This window comes from Rhineura floridana, chromosome 13 (genome assembly GCF_030035675.1).
Source record: "Rhineura floridana isolate rRhiFlo1 chromosome 13, rRhiFlo1.hap2, whole genome shotgun sequence".
NCBI lineage: Eukaryota > Metazoa > Chordata > Lepidosauria > Squamata > Rhineuridae > Rhineura > Rhineura floridana.
This window is the reverse complement of record NC_084492.1, coordinates 6,423,161-6,443,178: the sequence shown is the minus strand read 5'-3', so window position 1 is coordinate 6,443,178 and position 20,018 is coordinate 6,423,161. Positions and strand designations below refer to the sequence as shown.

At 45.9% G+C, this 20,018-nt stretch overlaps 1 protein-coding gene across 4 annotated transcripts in view; it reads left to right on the top strand.

Annotated features, from left to right (window-relative positions):
* Positions 1 to 20,018, top strand: part of WDR59 (WD repeat domain 59) — an 83,738-nt gene that overhangs the window by 18,904 nt on the left and 44,816 nt on the right. For 2 of the 4 annotated variants that reach the window (XM_061593892.1, XM_061593891.1), the window contains exons 2-7: positions 4,517 to 4,566; positions 8,696 to 8,831; positions 10,380 to 10,465; positions 12,167 to 12,247; positions 13,069 to 13,106; positions 18,074 to 18,162. In XM_061593892.1, coding sequence (XP_061449876.1) covers positions 4,526 to 4,566; positions 8,696 to 8,831; positions 10,380 to 10,465; positions 12,167 to 12,247; positions 13,069 to 13,106; positions 18,074 to 18,162 — 471 coding nt within the window. In that variant the 5' untranslated portion in view covers positions 4,517 to 4,525. Of the gene's footprint in view, positions 1 to 4,516; positions 4,567 to 8,695; positions 8,832 to 10,379; positions 10,466 to 12,166; positions 12,248 to 13,068; positions 13,107 to 18,073; positions 18,163 to 18,210; positions 18,332 to 20,018 lie in introns of those variants that run through there. The other 2 variants (XM_061593893.1, XM_061593894.1) reach the window with 2 other exon arrangements.

Sequence of the window (20,018 nt, the reverse complement as noted above, 5' to 3'; positions counted from 1 at the left end):
AGTTATCTAAATAAAGACTGTTAAAATAATTGTATATCTGTATGAAAACATATTTTTTTAAAATTATAAATATACAGTTTAAAACAGCAGCACGTACACAATATCAATTCCAGGAGAGAGATCCTGTTTATTTATTTCACTTCAGGGTCAGGGTCCTGCGGGGGAGCTGACTTACAGCCCAAGTGACAGAAGCAGGTGTGTGGTGGTCAAAACCAGGCAAGAGTTAAGAAGAGCCAAGGAAAGAGACGCATGCTTGTTGGCTCTGCACAAAGTAACCTCTGATGGCTCCCCTCCTCTGTCGGCGGAAGGCAACAGCATTACATGGTGGCTGAGTCTACCAGTCCCCCAGAGAGATGCTATGCCCAGGGGCATTGTGGGAAGTTAACATGGCAGTTAGACTCAGCAGCACAGCACTGCTCAAAGTGCTGGGCTATATTTCTTTTTTAATGGCCCAAGGCAGGTGTCAGCCGTGGGTCCTGTTGCGACCTTGGCAGCTGCACAGGGATGCCAGATGCTGATGCCAGTCCTGGTTGCTTGGACTGAGTTGCCAGCTCTGAGGCTAGGGCGTTAAAGGGGCTCGTGAGCCTGGTTAGCTCTTTGGGTCATCTGACTTGTTCCTCAGACAAGCTGGTACCTGCCTGGAAGGTACCCTCAGAGCTGCATGTGTGTGTATGCCAGGGGGTTGTAGCTCGCTTTCTGCCTCCCCCCCCCCCAAAAAAAGAAATATTGCAGACACTCTGTTGAAGGCTGCCTTGAGGATCATTCAGTCAAAAGGTGGGATATAAACATTCAAAACAAGTAACAGCCTCAGCCAGGGCAAAGCTAGTCAGGGCTCAGACAATTAACAGCCCTTAGCAGTGAGATCTCTGCTTTCCAACAGCTTCACCTGCAGAGTCTGGCTGGGCTCTGAAAACAAAGATATGTGAATCTCTAGAGTGGGATTTGCAGCAAACCTAAAAGTGGTCTCTGAGCTGCTGGAACACTGTTGTGGCTCCAGATTCTTCACCGGTGTTGCAGCTGTTTCAGTGCGCGTCTTCTAGCAGGTATTTCTGTAATGGGAGCAATTATGGATACCCAAAGGAGGACTCAGTCGAACGGGATCCTGTTGTTGTTTGGCTCTGAGCAGTTTTTCAGAGGTCACGAAGAAATCCTTTCCAGAAGGCCAAGCCCTTGAGGCTTTTTCCAATGCTGGAATTTTTCCTTCCAGAACTGAGCTCATCTTTCTCTCCATTCCTCTCAACAGCTGTTGTGTTTACCTACTGACCTGGCCTGTCACACTGACAGGGCGAAAGCCCAGCAAAGAGAGGCTGGAAGGCACCCTTTCATCCTCTTCTGATCAGTCACTGGCTTTTATGGCGTGTCTCTTCATCTCAAGGCAGTCTGGTTGCTACCTAGCAGTTCAATATGCTTGTGGATCAAGCACTGTTAATAACACCAGTTTATTGAGGTTGCAGTGCAGGTTCCTTCCATTGGCCTGTGTCTTTTCTGGGAAGAGTACCAAAAAGGCTCTGACAACTTCTCTTTACCTGTGTTGATTCACTGGCAATTTGTAGCAGTGTGGTTGAGTCCAAAACAGAAACCTTGTTTGGAATGTAGGAAGCTGCTTTATACTGAGTCAGACTATAGGTCTGTCTAGCTCATTGTTGGCTACACTCTCTGACAGTTGCTCTCCAGGCTCCAGATGAATCTTTTCCCAGCCATACCTGGACATCCTAGAGACTGGACCTGAAACCTGCTGCATGCTTTGCCACTGATCTACAGCCCTTCCCCACCAAAGACAGGGTTTCTATGTGGTGCCTTCCAGATGTTGTTGGACTAAAGCTCCCATCATCCCTGACCATAAGTCATGCTGGCCATAACTTAAATAGCGAAGGGAGGAAAGGGGGGAGACCATCAAAACCCCAGAGAAACAAAGAGGCAGAGCCTAAAAATAGTCCTTTGAAATGCTAAAAATCGCCTGAAGCGACTGTTCTTCATTAAAGTTTAAGTTGAACTACAGCCACTTTAGAGAGACTTTGTTTTGGTAGAATAACATTCTCATTAAGGTCAGTAGATTTGTTTTTGGTGTTCCAAGAAGCATTCTTGTGTGCGTGCTTGCGTGCGGATAGATAGATAGGTAGATAGATAGGTAGATAGATAGAAAGAAAGAAAGAAAGAAAGAAAGAAAGAAAAAGTGGGTTGTGGTTGATAGTCCAATTATAAGTATAATGTCTTAAGGATTCATATGAAGGGATGGATTATCATATTGCAGAATTATATTTTCAGTTGGGTATTTAGATAGTTGTATTTATTATTATATTCATTATATTTTAAAATGTATATTTTTATTTGCATAATTTGTATCCCACAGCTTCAACATAAATGTTCCCAGGGCAGCTAACAGAGTAGTCGGAAACAACAATAATGTCAATTTTATAAACTAATGCAGTAAATTAACAAACGAAAGCAGCAACCGCCCATCCAAAGATGCAATAAAATTCAATCTGTTCAAAGTGAAAGAATGCGTACATCAGCAGTTCTTAAAAGCTGGGAACACAACAATGTTTTTGCCAGGCACCTAAATGATAGCAATGCTGTCTCTGTCTGGGCATTGGGGAAAGCACTCCAAAGGCAAGGAGCCACCAGGGAAAGGCTTTTCTCTCCAGCTGCCACTCACCACATTCCAGACATACAGTGGGGATATCTGGAAGAAAGGTCTCAGATGACTCATCTCAGTGGATAGGCAGACTGCCGTGGGAGTAGGTGTCCCAACAAATACCTGAGCCCTAAGCTGTGTAAAGCATTGAAAACTAAGGCCAGGACTGATGGATCAGGCCCATGGCCCATTTAGTCCAGCCTCCTGTTCTCGCAGTAGCCAACCAAATGCCCCCGTCGGAAGCCTGCAAGCAGGACCTGAGCACAAGAGTACTCTCCCCTCCTGCGTTTCTTAGCAAGTAGTATTCAGAAGCATAATGCCTCTGACCATAGAGGCAGGGCATAGCTATCACAGTTAGTACCCACTGATCGCCTTGTCCTCCATGAATTTGTCTTAATTCTCTTTTAAAGCCACCCAGGTTGGTGTCCCTCACTGCCTCTTGTGGCAGTTTAACTATGTGCTGCCTGAAGGACTTTCTTTTGTCTGCCTTGAATATGCCAGCATTCAGCGTCTTTGGATGTCCACGAGTACTAGAGTTTGGAGTGAGGGAGAAAAACTTTTCGCTCTCCATTTTCTCCATGCCATGCATAATTTGTACACTCCTATCATGTCACCTCTGACTCTCCTTTAAACTAAAGAGCCCCAACTGCTGTGAATTTTCCTCGTAGGGAAGTCACTCCATCCCCCTGATCATTCTGATGGTCCTTCTCTGAACCGTTTCCAGCTCTATAATATCCTTTTTGAGGTGAGGCGACCAGAACTGTACACAGTATTCCGAACGTGGTTGCTCCATAGATTTGTAATGCCATTATGCTGTCGGCAGTTTTATTTTCAATGGAGTTTGCCTTTTTCACTGTTGCCACACATCTTCATCAAGTTATTCATGATGACCCCAATTACAGTTTAGCCCCCATTAGTGCTTATGTGAAAAATGGGTGATTTGGCAGGCAAGAGTTCATTTTCCTTCCCTTACAGCTGGTATAGCACAGTGGAGAGGAGAGCCTGGCTGGGAGTCCAGAGTCTGTGAGTTCAAATCCCCGCTCATGTTTTCTGGGTGTGAAGGGCCAGCTAAAGATCACCCCCACAGGGAGTGGCTCAGGAGTTACGTGCCCTGCCACCTGTGCAGCTGTAGGCAAGCTGCATAGTCCCAAGGAGCCCAGTTGCCCCCAGCTGGCAGTTGCGGACAAGGAAGGGGCTGGCTTGTGCAGCTGTGGCAAGCTGATCAGGCCCTAGCCAGCTGGGAGGACTAGCCTCAGAGGGAGGCAATGGTCAACCCCCTCTGAATGCTGCTTACCATGAAATCCCTATTCATAGGGTAGCCATAAGTCAGGATAGACTTGAAGGCAGTCCATTTCCATTTTTTCATGCTCTCAAATGAGGTCCTCCTTTACAGCACCATCCTATTCATGTCTACATGAAAGTAAAAATGGAAATTGACTGCCTTCAAGTCGATTCTGACTTATGGCGACCCAATGAATAGGGTTTTCTTGGTAAGTGGTATTCAGAGGGGGTTTACCATTGCCTCCCTCTGAGGCTGAGAGGCAGTGACTGGCCCAAGGTCACACAGTGAGCTTCATGGCTGTGTGGAGATTCGAATCCTGGTCTCCCAGGTCGTAGTCCAACACTCTAACCACTATGCCACACTCTAAGTCCTCCTTATTTCAATGGGACTTACTCCCTAGCAAGTGTGTGTAGGATTGCAACTCTGCTTCCTAATTATGTCTTTAATAAAAAAAAAAGCATCCCTGTCAGGCTGTCTCTAGCAGTCTCTTTTCCCTACCACCAAATTTGGCAACCTAACATTTTGCTCTTTTTCCTGATAAGTTGATGTATTTGACAAGCTGTGAGGGAGCTTATTTCTCTTTCTCTCCTATTTTGCAGGCGACTGCGATGTCTGTTGACTGTTTTGGACAGCATGCAGTCCTTTCTGGGTGAGTGCCAGCATGCTTGGGATAGAATTGCAGTTAGCCCTGGCAGCTCTTGGGCTGGTCCTTGAAGGTGGATGTGGAGGGCAGACGGACGCTGCTTCTAGGATAGATGCAGGGGTTTTGCCCTTCATGTTCCTAGTGCTTCACGTTCTCAGTGGGACAGAGGGGAAGGGCTTGATAGCATGAGCTCAAGCACCAAAAGTATAAAAAGGCTCTGTTCAGTCATGCTTGCTGTTTTCAAGAGTGGCCAATTGGATGCCTCTTCTGGGAAGGTCCTAAGCCAACAACAGCTCTCTGCCATTGACTGTTGGTCAGTGTTACATTTAGAAGCACACTGCCTCTGAAGGTGGAGGTTCCATTAGCTGTCAGGGGCTAATAGTCACTGATAAGGCCAATCCTCCCTGAATTTGTATAAACCATCCTTCCCCAATCTAGCACCCTCCAAATGCTTTGGACTACAACTTCCATCAGCCCCAGCATCATACTGCTAGTGGGGGAGAATGGTAGTCTGAAACATCTGGAGGGCACCACTTGGGGAAAGGCTGGTGTAAACCTTTTAAAAAGCTGGTCTAAGTTAGTAACTGTGTTACATCTTGCAGTGAATTCCATACATCAATTATGAAGAAGTACTTTTCTTAGTTTGTGCTGAACCTATCCAGAAGATTTTATTTCTTAAGGTCCAAAGTACGAGTGAATTGAGCAGGGCCTTTTGGTTAAGTCTTTTTTTAAGCACAGCAAACTGCTCAGATCCAAAATCAAGAGGCCTTGACATCTGATGGAGAACCCGGGCTTTGCCTCCCCACCTCCCCTCTGCTTCATTTCCATATTGCTGATGTTTGAAGTCTTTCTCTGTCTTATCACTAATCCTGTCTTGAATGTGTTTAGCTTTGTTCAGCGGCCTTCTACTTCTCTTGATCTGATATCTGATGTCCTTGTGAATCTGTTTTCCTAAGTCATACCTACATGCTTTTTTTCATTCTAGGATGCTGTGTCTTTCCATAACAATGCCCTGTGCATTCATTTGTTGTCTGTGTGTAATAGGGGATTGCATTTGCACCAGCTCTGCCTCCCCTCAACACCTCCTGCTCCCAGCATGCCTCTTGGCAAAACTTTGGATCTCAAATTTCATGTTTGCATTGGGGCTTTTTTTGGTTCCCTTTGACCTTTTTTCCAAAGCTTTTGGACTCCAGCTTGGGGTGACTATCCATGGGAGTGCAGGAAACCTAAAGAATGTAATATTGGGTGCAGGATTTCATTTTCTGAAAATTGCAGCTTTCCTTCTCTTTCTTTAGAATAGTAAGATTCTAGCTCTCATGACTGCATAGATGTGCTTGAAATCTCCAAAACCAGACAGATTGCCGACAAAGATTTCAAGTGATCAGAAGTAGCGCTTTGGAGCTCTTCCCTCTTCCCCAAGACCAGCAAAACTGGAATAAATTACGGAAGAGGAAAAACAACAAGAAGCTAATTTGCTTAATTATACAGGTTGCATGGAATTGACTGTGTATTGGCAGAATATTTGAATTATCTTGGTGCAGAAGTGAGCACAGCCTTTCTCCATGTTGTCTCTAAATCAATCTCTGAGCATTTAACAGGTTCCTCAGTACAGGGGTTTGTGTGCACTCCTTCTTTTCTCCCCAGCACAACTCTCATGTTATCTTTTGATGTGACAAAATTATCCTTGTGATAAATGTTTTTCATTCAAATGTGCCTCCGCTTGGTGGACTCCAGTGCTTATCATCTGGAGGCAAACTTACTTTCATTGGAAATCCCATATGTGGTAAATCCCAGCTTTTGCCACATGAGGGTGCATTGAAATGAAATATTTATTGGGCAAAACATGACATGAGAGCATCACCTTGTGGTCAGAATCTGAGATTCTGATTTCAGTCTCAAGCCAAGCAAGCAACTAAATTGTGACCTAGTCCTTGCCATCTGCAGATGTGGTGGTAAATCTGTTTCAGGACTGCAGGTGTGAATTCATATGTTTGAATACTCCTTCCTCCATACAAAAAAATAAAAATAAGTGATATTGACGTTCAACAACAGTTAATGCTAATCAAAAAACATAGATGTAACTTAAGCTTCTTAAAACCAATGCCGTATATATCGGACCTCACAATTCCGAAATACCGGAAGGCATTTACTAGAATGCGATTTAATGTCCTACCCTCATCGTTGTTAGACGGAAGATATAATAATACTCCCTATCAGGAGCGTCTCTGCCCATGTGGATCTGGAGAAATTGAGACGAATGCACACGTTTTATTGCGATGTCCATTCTATCACTCCCAAAGATCATATATAATTCTTCCTCTCATAGACTCCAAATCGCCCAGATCAGAAGCCCTTTGGCTAAATTACCTATTAGACGATCACTTACCTGAACGCACTTGGGCTGTGGCCAAGTATTCCTTAGCTGTAATAAATCAAAGAAAAGATATTCAAAATAATTCTGTCTAGTTTTAAATTTTATAAGATTTTAAAAGAATTATAATTTTATGATAAAGATATTAATAGTTACTTAAATGTGCTTGTCATGTTATTAAGAACAGTAAGTCTGCTCGAAGAAACTTACCTTTTATAAGATCATCCAATTTTATTTTAAATTTTGTTAATATTTACTGCTGATAAATGATACATGCATATACATTTATATTGTATTATGTTAGTTTAAATATATTTTGTTATGATTGGTCTTGGGACCGTAATAAAGGATGATGATGATGATGATGATGAAATAAGAATCCTGCGCACATCTGGGAGTAGGCTTGGTGGGAATCCTTATCCCTGACGTTCAAGATTGCATGGAGGAACACCGAGTCTTGTGAGCTTCACCTGCAGTCTGAAGTGGTATACTGCAGACACAAGTTTACACTCTCTTCTGCTCTTTGCAGAAACTAGGCCAATATTCTGGCTGACAAAGGAATGTTGGGCATGGTTGTCTCCCTATCATATTCTGTAATATTTTTAAGCCTCTTGGGAAGTATCTGATGTTGGTGAATCTAGCTGCCCTCCTTGGCAGTCTCTTCCTGATGCAGTGTCACACACCATGTGCAACCAGATGTCTTTAAGCTTTGGCAGGACCGTCTTGCATTGCTCTCTGCAGTGCCGCCTTGATCTGTCCCATTGGATGAACCAGGCCAGCCACAAGCTTAAAGGCTGGAATATGTCAAACAGGCTGTAGTGTTCCTACAAGCTTAAAGGCTGGAATATGCTGCAGCATGTCATGCTGCCCTGGGTTCCTGATGGCAGGAAGGGCGGGATAGAAATCAAATAATAAATAAATAAAATAAAAGCAAAGTCAATGCCATCACATTTGTGGCTCTCTTTAAGTTATGTCCCTTTGACATTCCACAATTTATGTTTGAGAGACAGTGTAATGTTGTGGTCAAAGAGCTGAGCAGTGAGGCCTAAATTCAAGTCTATGTTCTGCCATGAAGCTCAACGATAGATGGTGGATTGCTCTCGTATCAACCTAGTGAATTGCACATAGCTGTTGTGATGATGAAATAGGGTAGCACATATACCAGTTTCCAATACTCTAGTACAGCCTTTCCCAACCTTTGGACCCCCCAGATGTTGCTGGACTACATTTCCCATAATTCCTGACCATTGGGCATGCTGTCTGGGGCTGATGGGAATTGTTGTCCAACAACATCTGGGGACCCAAAGGTTGGGAAAGTCTGCTCTAGTATGACCAAGAAACAGATTTTTGTCAAGCAACATTCTTTGGCAGTGGCTGGGGTCATTAGGAAGAAGGCTTAGCTCCAACCTCAGAAAGTGTCCTTGAATAAGTGGCTGCCACCCATTTCTTTCTGGAAGAGTAAAGAGCCGTACTTGGGGACAAAATCTCCCCTCCGTTTGTGGCAGTGTGTGGCATGGTCCTCACTGATGGAGATCCCATATAGCATCAGTGGCCGTGCATCCTTGCCCTTCTCCGCTCGTCTGCCACCTGTCAGAACGATGGACATTTTAACCAGCAACAGCAAATACTTTTTCCTCCCCAATTTCTCACTCTTGGCCAGTTTTAGAAAGAAGTCTTGAGTTTGTGGTTGATCAACAGTGCCTCGTTCTTCTGGTGCTTTGGAAAAAGTGGCTGCAGCTCACCAGCTCTGTGTGTGTCTTGCAGGCGCCGCTTCCTCTACATCGTTAACTTAGATGCACCTTCTGACGGCCACCGCAAGATCTCCCGTCAGAGCAAGTGGGATATTGGAGCTGTGCAGTGGAATCCACACGACAGTCACGCACACTATTTTGCTGCTTCGGTATGCTCCTTGCTGGCCCTGATCCTGTGTCAACATTTCCTCCCCACTTGGATCTTAAGAGTGCAACATCTACTTTGTGGGCATGTGGCTATATCAGTTACTCTGTGTGTGTGTGTTCAGAATCCTGTATTTCCACACCACACCTCTGGTGCCTGAAGAGGCTAAGAATGAGAACAATACAAACAGTCGTATTTACACCATCTGCTCAATGTCACGCCCCTTTACTCTGCAAGTCACCTGCAAGAATCCGCCCCCTTCAGTCCTTGGGACAAGATACTCGAATCCCATGCTAGGTTCTGGAAACCCATCCACATCTGGAAACCCATCCATACATACCAAATGATGTCTTCAGCCGTTTTCTAGCGACCTCCCTACAAGCATTATAAATATTTGGTTAGGGAAATGTAACATCAGTCATGGCCATAAGTCATGGGCTGTGTGGCTGGGACATCTTCACTTGTGGAAAGTGGCTGCAGGCAGTACACTTAGGACTCCGTATTGCCATTTTTCTCAGTTAGGATGCTTTGCTTGATGGTTTTCATTAGTGGTGTTGCACTGAGTGTTCCTACAAATGGTAGCTTTTCTTGGTTGTGTGAAAATTTAAGCATTTGGGGGCGGCAGGAAAGGGTGCTCCTCTTCCCCACGGCTGCCATTCGGTCTTGGCCTAGTTTGCAATTCACATTAAACCAAAATTTAAAAAAACACAACCCTATGGTTTAATGGGAATGAGCAGTGTGCACACTGCTGAAAAGTGCTTTCTCTGTTCCTTCCCTGCTCCTGCCATGCTGCCTGGAAACAAACCAGAGTCTGACTTATCGCGACTTCTGAACCCAGGCTCATGGTTTGTTATCCTCAAAGAAAGTATGATCAGTTAGCTAAGGACAAGCCTTGGTTACTACTCATGGTTTGTTTGGAAGAGGGAAAAAAGCCATGAGCCCAGCTTTGAACGCCGTGACAAGCTCGGCTCTGGTTTGTTTTCTGGCAGCGCGGCAGCAGCAGGGGCAGAGGAGGAGTGGAGCGCAGCAAGTGTGCACGCCGCTTGGTCACATTAAACCATAGGGGGTTTTAAAACAGTGCTTTCATGTGACGTGGGAACCAGGCTACAACTTGTTTTAATTAAATTTTGTTTCATTTGATGTTCGCGTCAGCTAACAAATTTCAGAATGAATAAAACATTCTGAGGATCAAAACATACATAAACCAGTAACCCATTAAAAATAGAGATGATCTAAATAATGGCGAGCTTAATGCAACAAACGCAGTTCTCAAAAGCTGTCTTGCACCACTTCTAAAAAATTAAATAGGAGGTGCGTTGCTGCATCTCTGTGGGGAATTCATTTCAGACTCTTGCGGGTGGGGTGGGGGGAAGAGCAGCTGTAGGCAAGACACCGGTGAACTTGTTTTTCTGGTTGATGGGATTCAGAGCAACGATCTTGCACCTGACTTTAAAGGGCAGTGGGGATGTTCCAATTCCAGGAAGCAATTCTGTAGCTATAAAGCACTCTGCTGCCCGAGTTGTGACTTCTCATCTCTTCTGTTTAATTTCAGAGCAACCAACGAGTTGACCTATATAAATGGAAAGATGGTAATGGGGAAGTTGGCCCTTCCTTGCAAGGGCACACGCGTGTGATCAGGTATGGCTCTGGGGAGCCCTCGTGCTCTCCATCGTCACGGAGGCCAATGAGCTTTGCACACTGGCTCATGGTGTCGGGAATTTCAGCCCTGATGTGATGAGCTTGAAGCCTGGGCTCCCCCCCCCCCAGCCCCTCTGTTCACCCTTCCTGCTTGGCGTATGTGAAGTGCAGTAGACATCTGCTGCAGTGACCTTGGGGTCCTGTGAACATCATTGAATATCCCAGGTTAGCAAACACTGAGTTTGCCTGCACGTATTTTACATATTCATGGGGTGAATTGGGGAGAGAACAAAATTCAGCATGATCCACTAGCCTCTCTTGGTAAATGATGGTTTCAGCAACATCTGGGCGTTTCTCTGTGGTGGGGTGGAGCTCCCCTATTCCCCAGAGTTGTGTTTTTCAAACGTTCTACCTCCCTGCGCATCAATTTGTTTCCTGAGAAACTGTTTTGCATTACAGAGATTTTGGAGAAATATTCCAGGATGCAAATTCTGTGGGGATCTAGGGTAGCCTAATGGCTAAGAGACTGGGTTACAGGTCAGGATGTCTGCATTTTGAATCTCATCTCTGCCATGAGCTCAATAGGTGGCCTTAGGCAAGCTGCTGTCTCTCAGCCTCAGTCTCCCTATTTGCAGTATGGGTTAGTAATACTGATGTACCTTGCAGGGGTGGTTGTAAAGATTATGACTAGGTAATGGATAGGAAGCACTTGGTACAGATGTCAAAATAGTATTATACATGCCCAGGACAGCTGAGGCTTCCTTTTCTTCACTGAGAATAAGCCCAAGGGTACACCCACTGCCCCTTTTATGGCTGTGTTATAGGGGGAGATCAGCAGTGGTGGGGCAGCTGTTTTTTAGGGACGTTGTTTGCCATCATAGATCTTGTTCTTGGAAAAACTTCTGATAACCTTCTGAGGAACCTTGGGAGTTCCCTAAAACACCGACTGAAACCTGCTGCCCTAGAGCTGTGGTGGGGAACTTTTTTAAGTCCAAGGGCTGCACTCTGTCATGGGCAATCTTCTTTCTCGGCGTGTGTGTGTGTGTGTGTGGCATGCCAGTGGTAGGTGGGACCAGAGGCAAAAGTGGGTGGAGCAACAGAGGTGTCTTGTACCTTTTGCACAATGGGTGACATTCTAGCGACGCACAAGCCAGAGGTTTCTACGCCCACACCCCTGGCACAGAACTCTCTGTCCAGGCAGGCAAGAGGCATTATTGCACTTCAACGACACGTGAGCCAAAGCATGCAAGGAGGATGTAGAGCAGGGTGGTTGAGGGGGCGGTTTGGGGGAGTCCCGAGGGCCAGATAGAGAGGGCTGCATGTGGTCCACGAGTTTGGGGTTTCCCACCTCTGCCCTAGAGTAGCATAGAGGGCTATGAAATGAGCAAAGGGCATGCAGCTGAAGGACCCTGGAAGGCTTTGATGGGGTTTCTGTCTTAAGTCTTTAGAAAAGCTGGGCCAGTTGGGCACTGCCCCGAGAGAGAAGGGATGCTCTTCCTGCGACCAGAGGTCAGGACGGGGGAGGTGGAGAGTTCCTGCCTTTGCTCTTAATGTATCACGGTGAACGTTGTTGGCAATGAACAAGACTTGCAAGTGACCATACAGCACCTTTCTGATCGCAGCTGCCCAAGACTGAGGCCTCTTGCTGATACAATTTGTCATTTCCCCCTCTTCCCCCCCCCCGGTTTGCATCTTTTCTAGTGATTTGGACTGGGCAGTGTTTGAGCCAGATCTGCTGGTGACCAGTTCAGTTGACACGTACATCTACATCTGGGATATCAAGTAAGTGCGGAGCCTTGCAGATGGAGATAGTCCTAGTCTTTGTGGGAGCCCATCCCCGTGGGGCATCTGGGGTGGTGTGTTAAGGGGGAACTGTCCCTTGTCACATGTTCTTGGAGAATGAGTTTTGCTCCTTCGTACTTTGGATAACAAAGTGGATTTCCTCAGTCAAATTGGCTACAAACCTAAGCGCTGTGTGTGTGAGGTCCCTGTCCAGTATGTACTTTGCCTCACTAGCATGATCTATCCGCACCTCTTGCACAGAAACTGCCGTACTCCTGAGTGATGTGGTTGCTTGGATTTGGGAGGGTGGTGGCGGCGGTGGAATGATTTCCTATCCACCTAGGTCAGTTACTTTCAAACTCATTGTTGTGAGGCTCAGAGTACCCAGCCACAGAGAAGGCAGCTGCATGATTTACTGCACTGGTCTTGATCCAGAAAGTTCTCTCTGGAGGCAGGTGATTCTGCAGCGTCTCTGTGTCAGCTCTGATTGGCTCAAAACGTTCCTCCTGGTGCAGACTCACAGGATAATTGCCTGTTCTCAGAAGGTGGTGCCAGCTGCATCTCTGCATGAGTCACACCTCTGGGTATGATTCCTTTCAAACAGAGGTCATGCCTAGATCAGTGACTTATGCAGAAACACCAAGGGTGAGCTCTGAGGATGAGTTTGTTACACTTATAAAGTAAATCTCTCAATCTTTTTGAGTGTAAGAACGAAGTGTGCCTCCAGGTTTAAGTGTGTGTGGGGAAATTGGGAAACAGCGACCTAAATGGCAGTGTGTATGTGTGTGTGTGTATTTACACCACTATGGGGTTTTTTTCAGAGACACCCGGAAGCCTACTGTCTCTCTCTCTGCAGTTGGTAAGTACCAGTTAGTTACGTGGAATACTCTGTTCATGTGGTAGACCTCCCAACTCGCTGCTGTTGTATCTTGCACACAGATTATGGGCATGAGAGACCCTCCTCCTGCATACTTTCATGTGGGACTCTCCCCTCGTCACTTCAGGCACGTCTACATCATCAAAAGTATCCATTTCGAAATACTGACATCATATTTCACTCAGGTAGTTGGTATTAGCTACTGGGCTAAGTTCAGGGTTCTGGTTTTGGTATACAAAGCCCTATACAGCTTGGGACCAGGATACCTGAAAGATCATCTTACCCCTTATATACCCAGTCAATCACTGCGCTCTGCAGGTGAGGGCCTCCTGCAGATACCATCTTATCAGGAAGTCCGTTCTGCACAACATAGGAAGTGGACCTTTAGTGTAGTGGCACCTACCCTTTGAAATTCCCTCTCCTTAAATATTAGACAGGCGCCATCTCTGTTATCTCTTCAGTTCCTTTTGAAGACCTTCCTCTTTCAACAAGACTTTTAAGTAGAGACCTTATCCATCTGTATTGGAATTGCTTTTTAAGATGTTTTTAAAGCTTTTTTGTTTAAATGATGTTTTTAAATATGTTTTGTTTTAATACATTTTAAAGTCTGTTTTTATGATGTTTTATGGTGTTTTAAGTATTTTTGTTTGCTGTCCTGGGCTCCTACTGGGAGGAAGGATGGGAAATACATTTAATAAATAATAATAATGCAATCATAGAGTTGGACGGGGCCTGTAAGGCCATCGAGTTCAACCCCCTGCTCAATGCAGGAATACAAATGAAAGCTTATCCAACAGGTGGCTGTCCAGCTGCCTCTTGAATGCCTCCAGTGTTGGAGACCCCACCACATCCCTAGATCATTGGTTCCATTGTCGTATGGCTCTAACAGTTAGGATGTTTTACCTGATATTCAGTTGAAATCTGGCTTCCTGTAACTTGAACCCATTATTCCATGTCTGGCACTCTGGGACGATGGAGAAGAGACCTGGCGCTCCTCTGTGTGACAACCTTTCAAGTACTTGAAGAGTGCTATAATATCTCCCCTCAGTCTTCTCTTCTTATGGCTAAACATGCCCAGTTCTTTCAGTTTCCCCTCATAGGGCTTTGTTTCCAGTCCCCTGATTACCCTTGTCACCCTCTTCTGAACCTGTTCTACTTTGTCTGCATCCTTCTTAAATTGTGGTGTCCAGAATTGGACACAGTACTCAAGATGAGGCCTAACCAGTGCCGAATAGAGGGGAACTAATAGTTCACGTGATTTGGAAACTATACTTCTGTTAATGCAGACTGAAATAGTGTTTACCTTTTTTACAGCCACATCACACTGTTGGCTAATATTCAGCTTGTGATCAACAACAATCCCAAGATCTTTCTTGCATGCAGTATTGCTGAGCCAAGTTTTATAACTCTGTTTCTTTTTTCTAAGTGTAGAACTTTGCAGTTATCCCTGTTAAATTTCATTCTGTTGTTTTCAGCCCAATGCTCCAGCCTATCAAGAGCCCTTTGAATTTTGTTTTCTGTCTTCCGAGGTATTAGCTATCCTTAAGCTTTTGCTTCCTTTAAAATAAAAAAAAACTTCTAGTATAATGTGGCCACCTTCCCCCAGAGTTCCTGTAACTGCCACTTCACCAAGTCATCTCTATTGGTTAGAATCAAGTCAAATATAGCTGATTCTCTAGTTGCTTACTCCACTTTCTGTAGGAGAATGTAATCTCCAACAGAAGTCGGAAATTTCTTGAAGGGACATAATTTGTCTCCCAACAGATATCAGGATAATTGAAGCCCTCCATTACTACTGCATCATGCCTCCTCAGAACATTGGCAGTTTGCTTTGCAAAAGGTTCATCCTCGTCTTCTCCTTGATTGGGTGGTCAGTAGTAAATTCCAACCACCATGTTGCTTTTATTCCTTGCCCTATTTATTTTAATCCAGATACTCTCAGTGGAGGTACCAAGCTCATCCTCTTGTATTTCTGTGCAGGGATATATACTTCTAACATATAGCATGACTGTGCCTCCCTTTCTATCCCTTCAGTTCTTTTTGAACAATATCCTTTAATTGCTGTATTCCAGTCATGGGAGTCATTCTACCAAGTTTCAATTATACCTATCAAGTCGTATTAACTCTCCTGTATTAAGAGTTCCAGTTCATCCTGCTTGTTTCCCATACTCTGGGCATTAGTATACAGACATTGGGGACCATGTGATTTACGGCCTGGCTTACTTTTTTATGAAGGGTATTACTGGACCCCATTAGAGCCATTCCCTTGGTTCCTCTTACTGTGCACAAGCCTTTGTTAGTCGTTGCAGCCAATTTACATCTCCCTCCCCCTTAAGATTCAGTTTAAAGCTCTCCTGATGAATTTCTTGGTGCTGTGGCCAAACACATTATTCCCAGTCCTTGTGAAGTGCAACCCATCACTTGCCAACAGTCCATCTTCCAGGAAGCATAGCCCATGGTCCTAGAATCCAAATCTCTTGCATCGGCACTACCTTTGTAGTGTACCTGGAGTATTTTTCTTTCTTTTCCCACTCCTCTTCCAAGTACCGGAAGGATGGATGAGAAAACTATCTGGGCCCCAAAGTCCTTGAGTTTCCTTCCCAGAGCTTCAGAGTCTGACATGATTTCTTCATAGCTCCACTTGGCAGTATCATTTGTTCCCACACGGATGAGAAGAACGCAATACGTGTCAGTGGACTTTATGAGTGATGGCAACCCTTCTGTCACATTTCTAATCCATCCTCCAGGGAGAGAGCATACCTGGTGAGTCCATGGATCTTCTTGGCATACTTGGGTTTCAATCCCATGCAACAGGGAGTCTCCCACTCCTACTACTCTTCTTCTTGTCGTGGAGTGTGGTTTCATTACCTCTGCTTGACTGAGCTTCAGGCTCTTGCTTCTGTCGCATTGGGTCTCCTGTAATTCTCCCTGCAGACTGTCCTCTAGTCTCATCCTCAACTGCCTGGAAGCAGTTCTGTAGTTCCACCAATGATGGGTGCCTTCTCACTCTTTTCCATGGAGTTTCTTCCACTTTATTGTGGCTCTCCACAACAGTCTCTTCTGCTTCAACTTGGGGTTGTTCTTCCACCTCCTGTACTTCTCTTTGCAGTTGTTGTTCCAGCGTTCTATCAAAGATGTCTTCTCTTATACTCTTCAGTGTGGCCACCCGCCATTCCAGGCCCCTCACTTTTTTCCCAACAGCGCCACCACCTTGCACTTGTTGCACATGTACGCCATGTTGTTCACAGGCAAGAAAACAAACACTGCACACACCTTGAAGGTCACCACCACTGGAGTGTCCTTCCTGTCCATGCTCGCTACTGCCTTTTGTTTCTTTCTTTCTGCTTGTGTTGGAATGGCCTGTGCTTTGTCCTGTCCTTCTTCAGGGTAAATAGGAGAGTCCCACTGATATGTGGTGCACCATACAAGGGAAAATATTTTTTAAGGACCTCCCCCTTTATCTCCTCTACCAAACTCCTGTTAGCTCTCTCTGTTCACTTGTTGTCTGAGAGCTGGATCACTTCTATCTCCTCTGGACCAGCTGACACAGCTCTCTCTGCTCTGCTCAGTTAGGAGTCAGGAAACAGAATGAAAACTCCCAGCACACACAGCTGCTCTTAGTTGCACAGCAACTATAAGGCCACGCCCCTTCAGCTAGCAGCTATCAGGCCACGCCCCTTCAGCTAGCAGCTATCAGGCCACACCCCTTCCAATCAAGCTGCTATGGAACCCTGCCAAACTCCTGTTAGTGCTCCCTGTTCGCTTGCTCACTGAGAGCTGGCTCGCTTGTAGCTCTTCTGGACCAGCTGAAACAGCTCCCTTTGCTCTGCTCAGTTAGGAAAGGAAATAATATTTAGGATTCTGGAAAGAAGCTGGCTTGGCACTGTACCTATTTCCCCTGTAGATTACTACCCATGGATGTCTAACCTGTGGCATGCATGCCACTGTTGGAGTAGGTAGTGGGAGCCTGTGGCACCCCGTGACAGGTGTAGGAAGACAAACAGGTCTGGCTGTGATACAAAGCAACCCTTCTCCAATCTGGTGCCCTCCAAATGTTTTGGACTACAACGCTCATCACTCTCAGCCAGCATGGTTGTGACTGATGTTGTCCAAAACATCTGGAGGGCACCCGGTTGGGGAAAGCTGGCATAAAAGTAAGCATCAAGGTCTGTCTGCTTCTAGTGGCAAAAACTGCACCATGACTGAGTAAGCTGGGGTGGGTGAGTTCAGTAATGTACCCCAGAGTGACACTAGCCCAGAGGTGGGCACATTTCAGGCTTGATCTGCTTCATATTTTACTGGAACCTAGGGCTCTACCCGCTGGAGCCTGGTGCTGAAGAAATACTCTCAGAATTAAAGAGTGCTGGACTCAGGAATTTGTTTTGGGTATCAGAATTGAACTGAGCTCACTGTCCTCCTTCACAGAAATCCACTCCTGGTTATTCCAGGCTTTCTTCATTTCAGCAGCGTAATTTAGTGGGAAGTGGGGGGAGTCATTTTGTTGGTGCTATTGCTGAACCATTGGGATTCAGAACTCCTTAGTGATCTACTGCAGATCACCTAGAGATCTTCCAGTAGATCCCATTGTTCCTGCCTATGCTTGCACTAGCCAGTTTTTCAAACTTGAGTTGTGCCACCCTTGCCAGCAAGTCTTGCCCCCTTGTGCCACCCTTGTCAGCAAGTCTTGCCCCCTTGTGCCAGCCTTGCCTGCTGCACGAGTGGGCTGAAGGCGAGCGTTTTGGTTCTTGAGGAGATTCCTGGGCTGGCCTCCCTGAGGGGGTCTGTGCTGCACCTCTGGTGACCATTCAATTATTTGTGCCAGGCAGGATGCCATACCCCAGGGTGGGTTTGACTGACAACTCGCTGAGTTTGCTGTGTGCTCGTCATGACTGTCCATTCTATTGACAAGTTGGTGTTGTGTTTGCCTTTGTGCTCTGCTCTTTCTGCAGCTGGAGCCTCTCAGGTAAAATGGAATAAGAAAAACGCAAACTGCTTGGCAACCAGCCATGATGGGGATGTGCGTATTTGGGACAAGCGGGTGAGTCACTGTTGCCCTTTCTTCTGTGTCCCTCTGTAGGAAAAGAGGAGTGCCTGTTGACATTGCAAGTTTGTGAGCATGCATCTTCCATGGGGTTCTGAGGTCCTTGGTCTGGTGTGATGCTGTACAGGAATACTTCTCATTAATGTACTCAATGGGACCAGAGCGAGTACGTACGCTGAAAATGTCCTTAAAGTGAAGCACTACCTTTTAAAACTTTTTTTACCTCTCCTTCATGCGGAGCCTCAAAGCCCCACGCTAAAGCCTCTGCTCCTGCGCTGCCGCACCTCTCAGCTGATCATGATCGCGCCTCTCAGCTGATTTGCGGTGGCGCGATCGCGTCTGTTTCCACCCCCACGCACCGTTAAGTGTCCGTAAGTGTGAAGCAAGCATACGTAAATGGGCATGGTGGAGTATGTCCATAAAAGCGAGTGTACTTTAAGGAAGTACTTCTTTACTCAGCGCATAGTTAAACTATGGAATTTGCTCCCACAAGATGCACTAATGGCCACCAGCTTGGATGGCTTTAAAAGAAGATTAGACAAATTCATGGAGGACAGGGCTATCAATGGCTACTAGCCATGATGGCTGTGCTCTGCCACCCTAGTCAGAGGCAGCATGCTTCTGAAAACCAGTTGCCAGAAGCCTCAGGAGGGGAGAGTGTTCTTGCACTCGGGTCCTACTTGCGGACTTCCCCCAGGCACCTGGTTGGCCACTGTGAGAACAGGATGCTGGACTAGATGGGCCACTGGCCTGATCCAGCAGGCTCTTCTTATGTTCTTAAGTGAAGGTCCGTATAGCGGGGTATTCCTGTAGATGGTTTCTGTTGAGGATCTCCATTTTCCTTGCTGACTCACCCACATAGCCCACATTGGGCTGTCATGCTCTACGTCTAGAGTCCAGGCAGGAAATCTCTATTGTCAATTTGAATGCTCCTCCTCCTCTTCCCCCCTCAGCATCTCCTCTGTTTGAGTTTCGATTTCCTACCAGCCCATGCAGATGTCTTTGTTCCTTCTCTGTCTTTAGTTGCTTGCTATAGTGTTTTCTGGCCTGGGGCGGGGGGTGCCCCAGCTTCCCATGCCAGATGGGAGAGGTGCCACAGAATCCACCAGTGGGGGTACAAGCAGTAAAAATTCCCAGAAGGTGATCTTACTATTCCAGATGTTAATCCTGCAGAGTGAGAGACTCTCTGAGTACGGGAGATACTCTCTGAGCCCACTTCTAGTGTGGTGCTTGGGAGGGAGGAGGGCTAGTGGAGCCCCACGCTCCCTCCCGCGCTCCTGAGCTATGCCTCTCAAAGGACAAGATTGTGGGCCACTTTTTCAGAAAGCCCTTTCTATTTTAGGACTAAAATGTTCAGAACGTAACCCTTAAAGGGGCAGTGTTCCTTTTTCCTTTGGTGATATCTTCTACCTGAGTCATTTAAAAAGTATAGTGAAAGGGGATGTCCCCTTCACCAATACAGAACACGCACTGTATGCCAGTGCACTAACTTAATGTATAAGGCTGCTGTCTCTCTCTCTTTGGTGCCCATTGCTTGCTTCATGTGGATCTCCCAAGTGATGGCTGATCCAGGTGTGGATGCTACCAAATTAGGACCTTATTGTGTAAATTGTTGAGGCCTCAGGAGTGTATGTGAGCACTCATTTACACAGCTAGGAATACGGCCACTAACGTGGTTGCTATGAGAGCCTCTGGTTGACTTACTGGATAGTTGACAGTTCTTCTAGAAATAATCTGGCTGCAGCTCCTTCCAAAGGATTCAGTCTTTTTGGGGGAGAAAGCTTACATAAAATCCTAGTTGAGATAAAACACAAGCTATACCTTCGTCTCTGCCTCCCCACCCACCCCAGAAA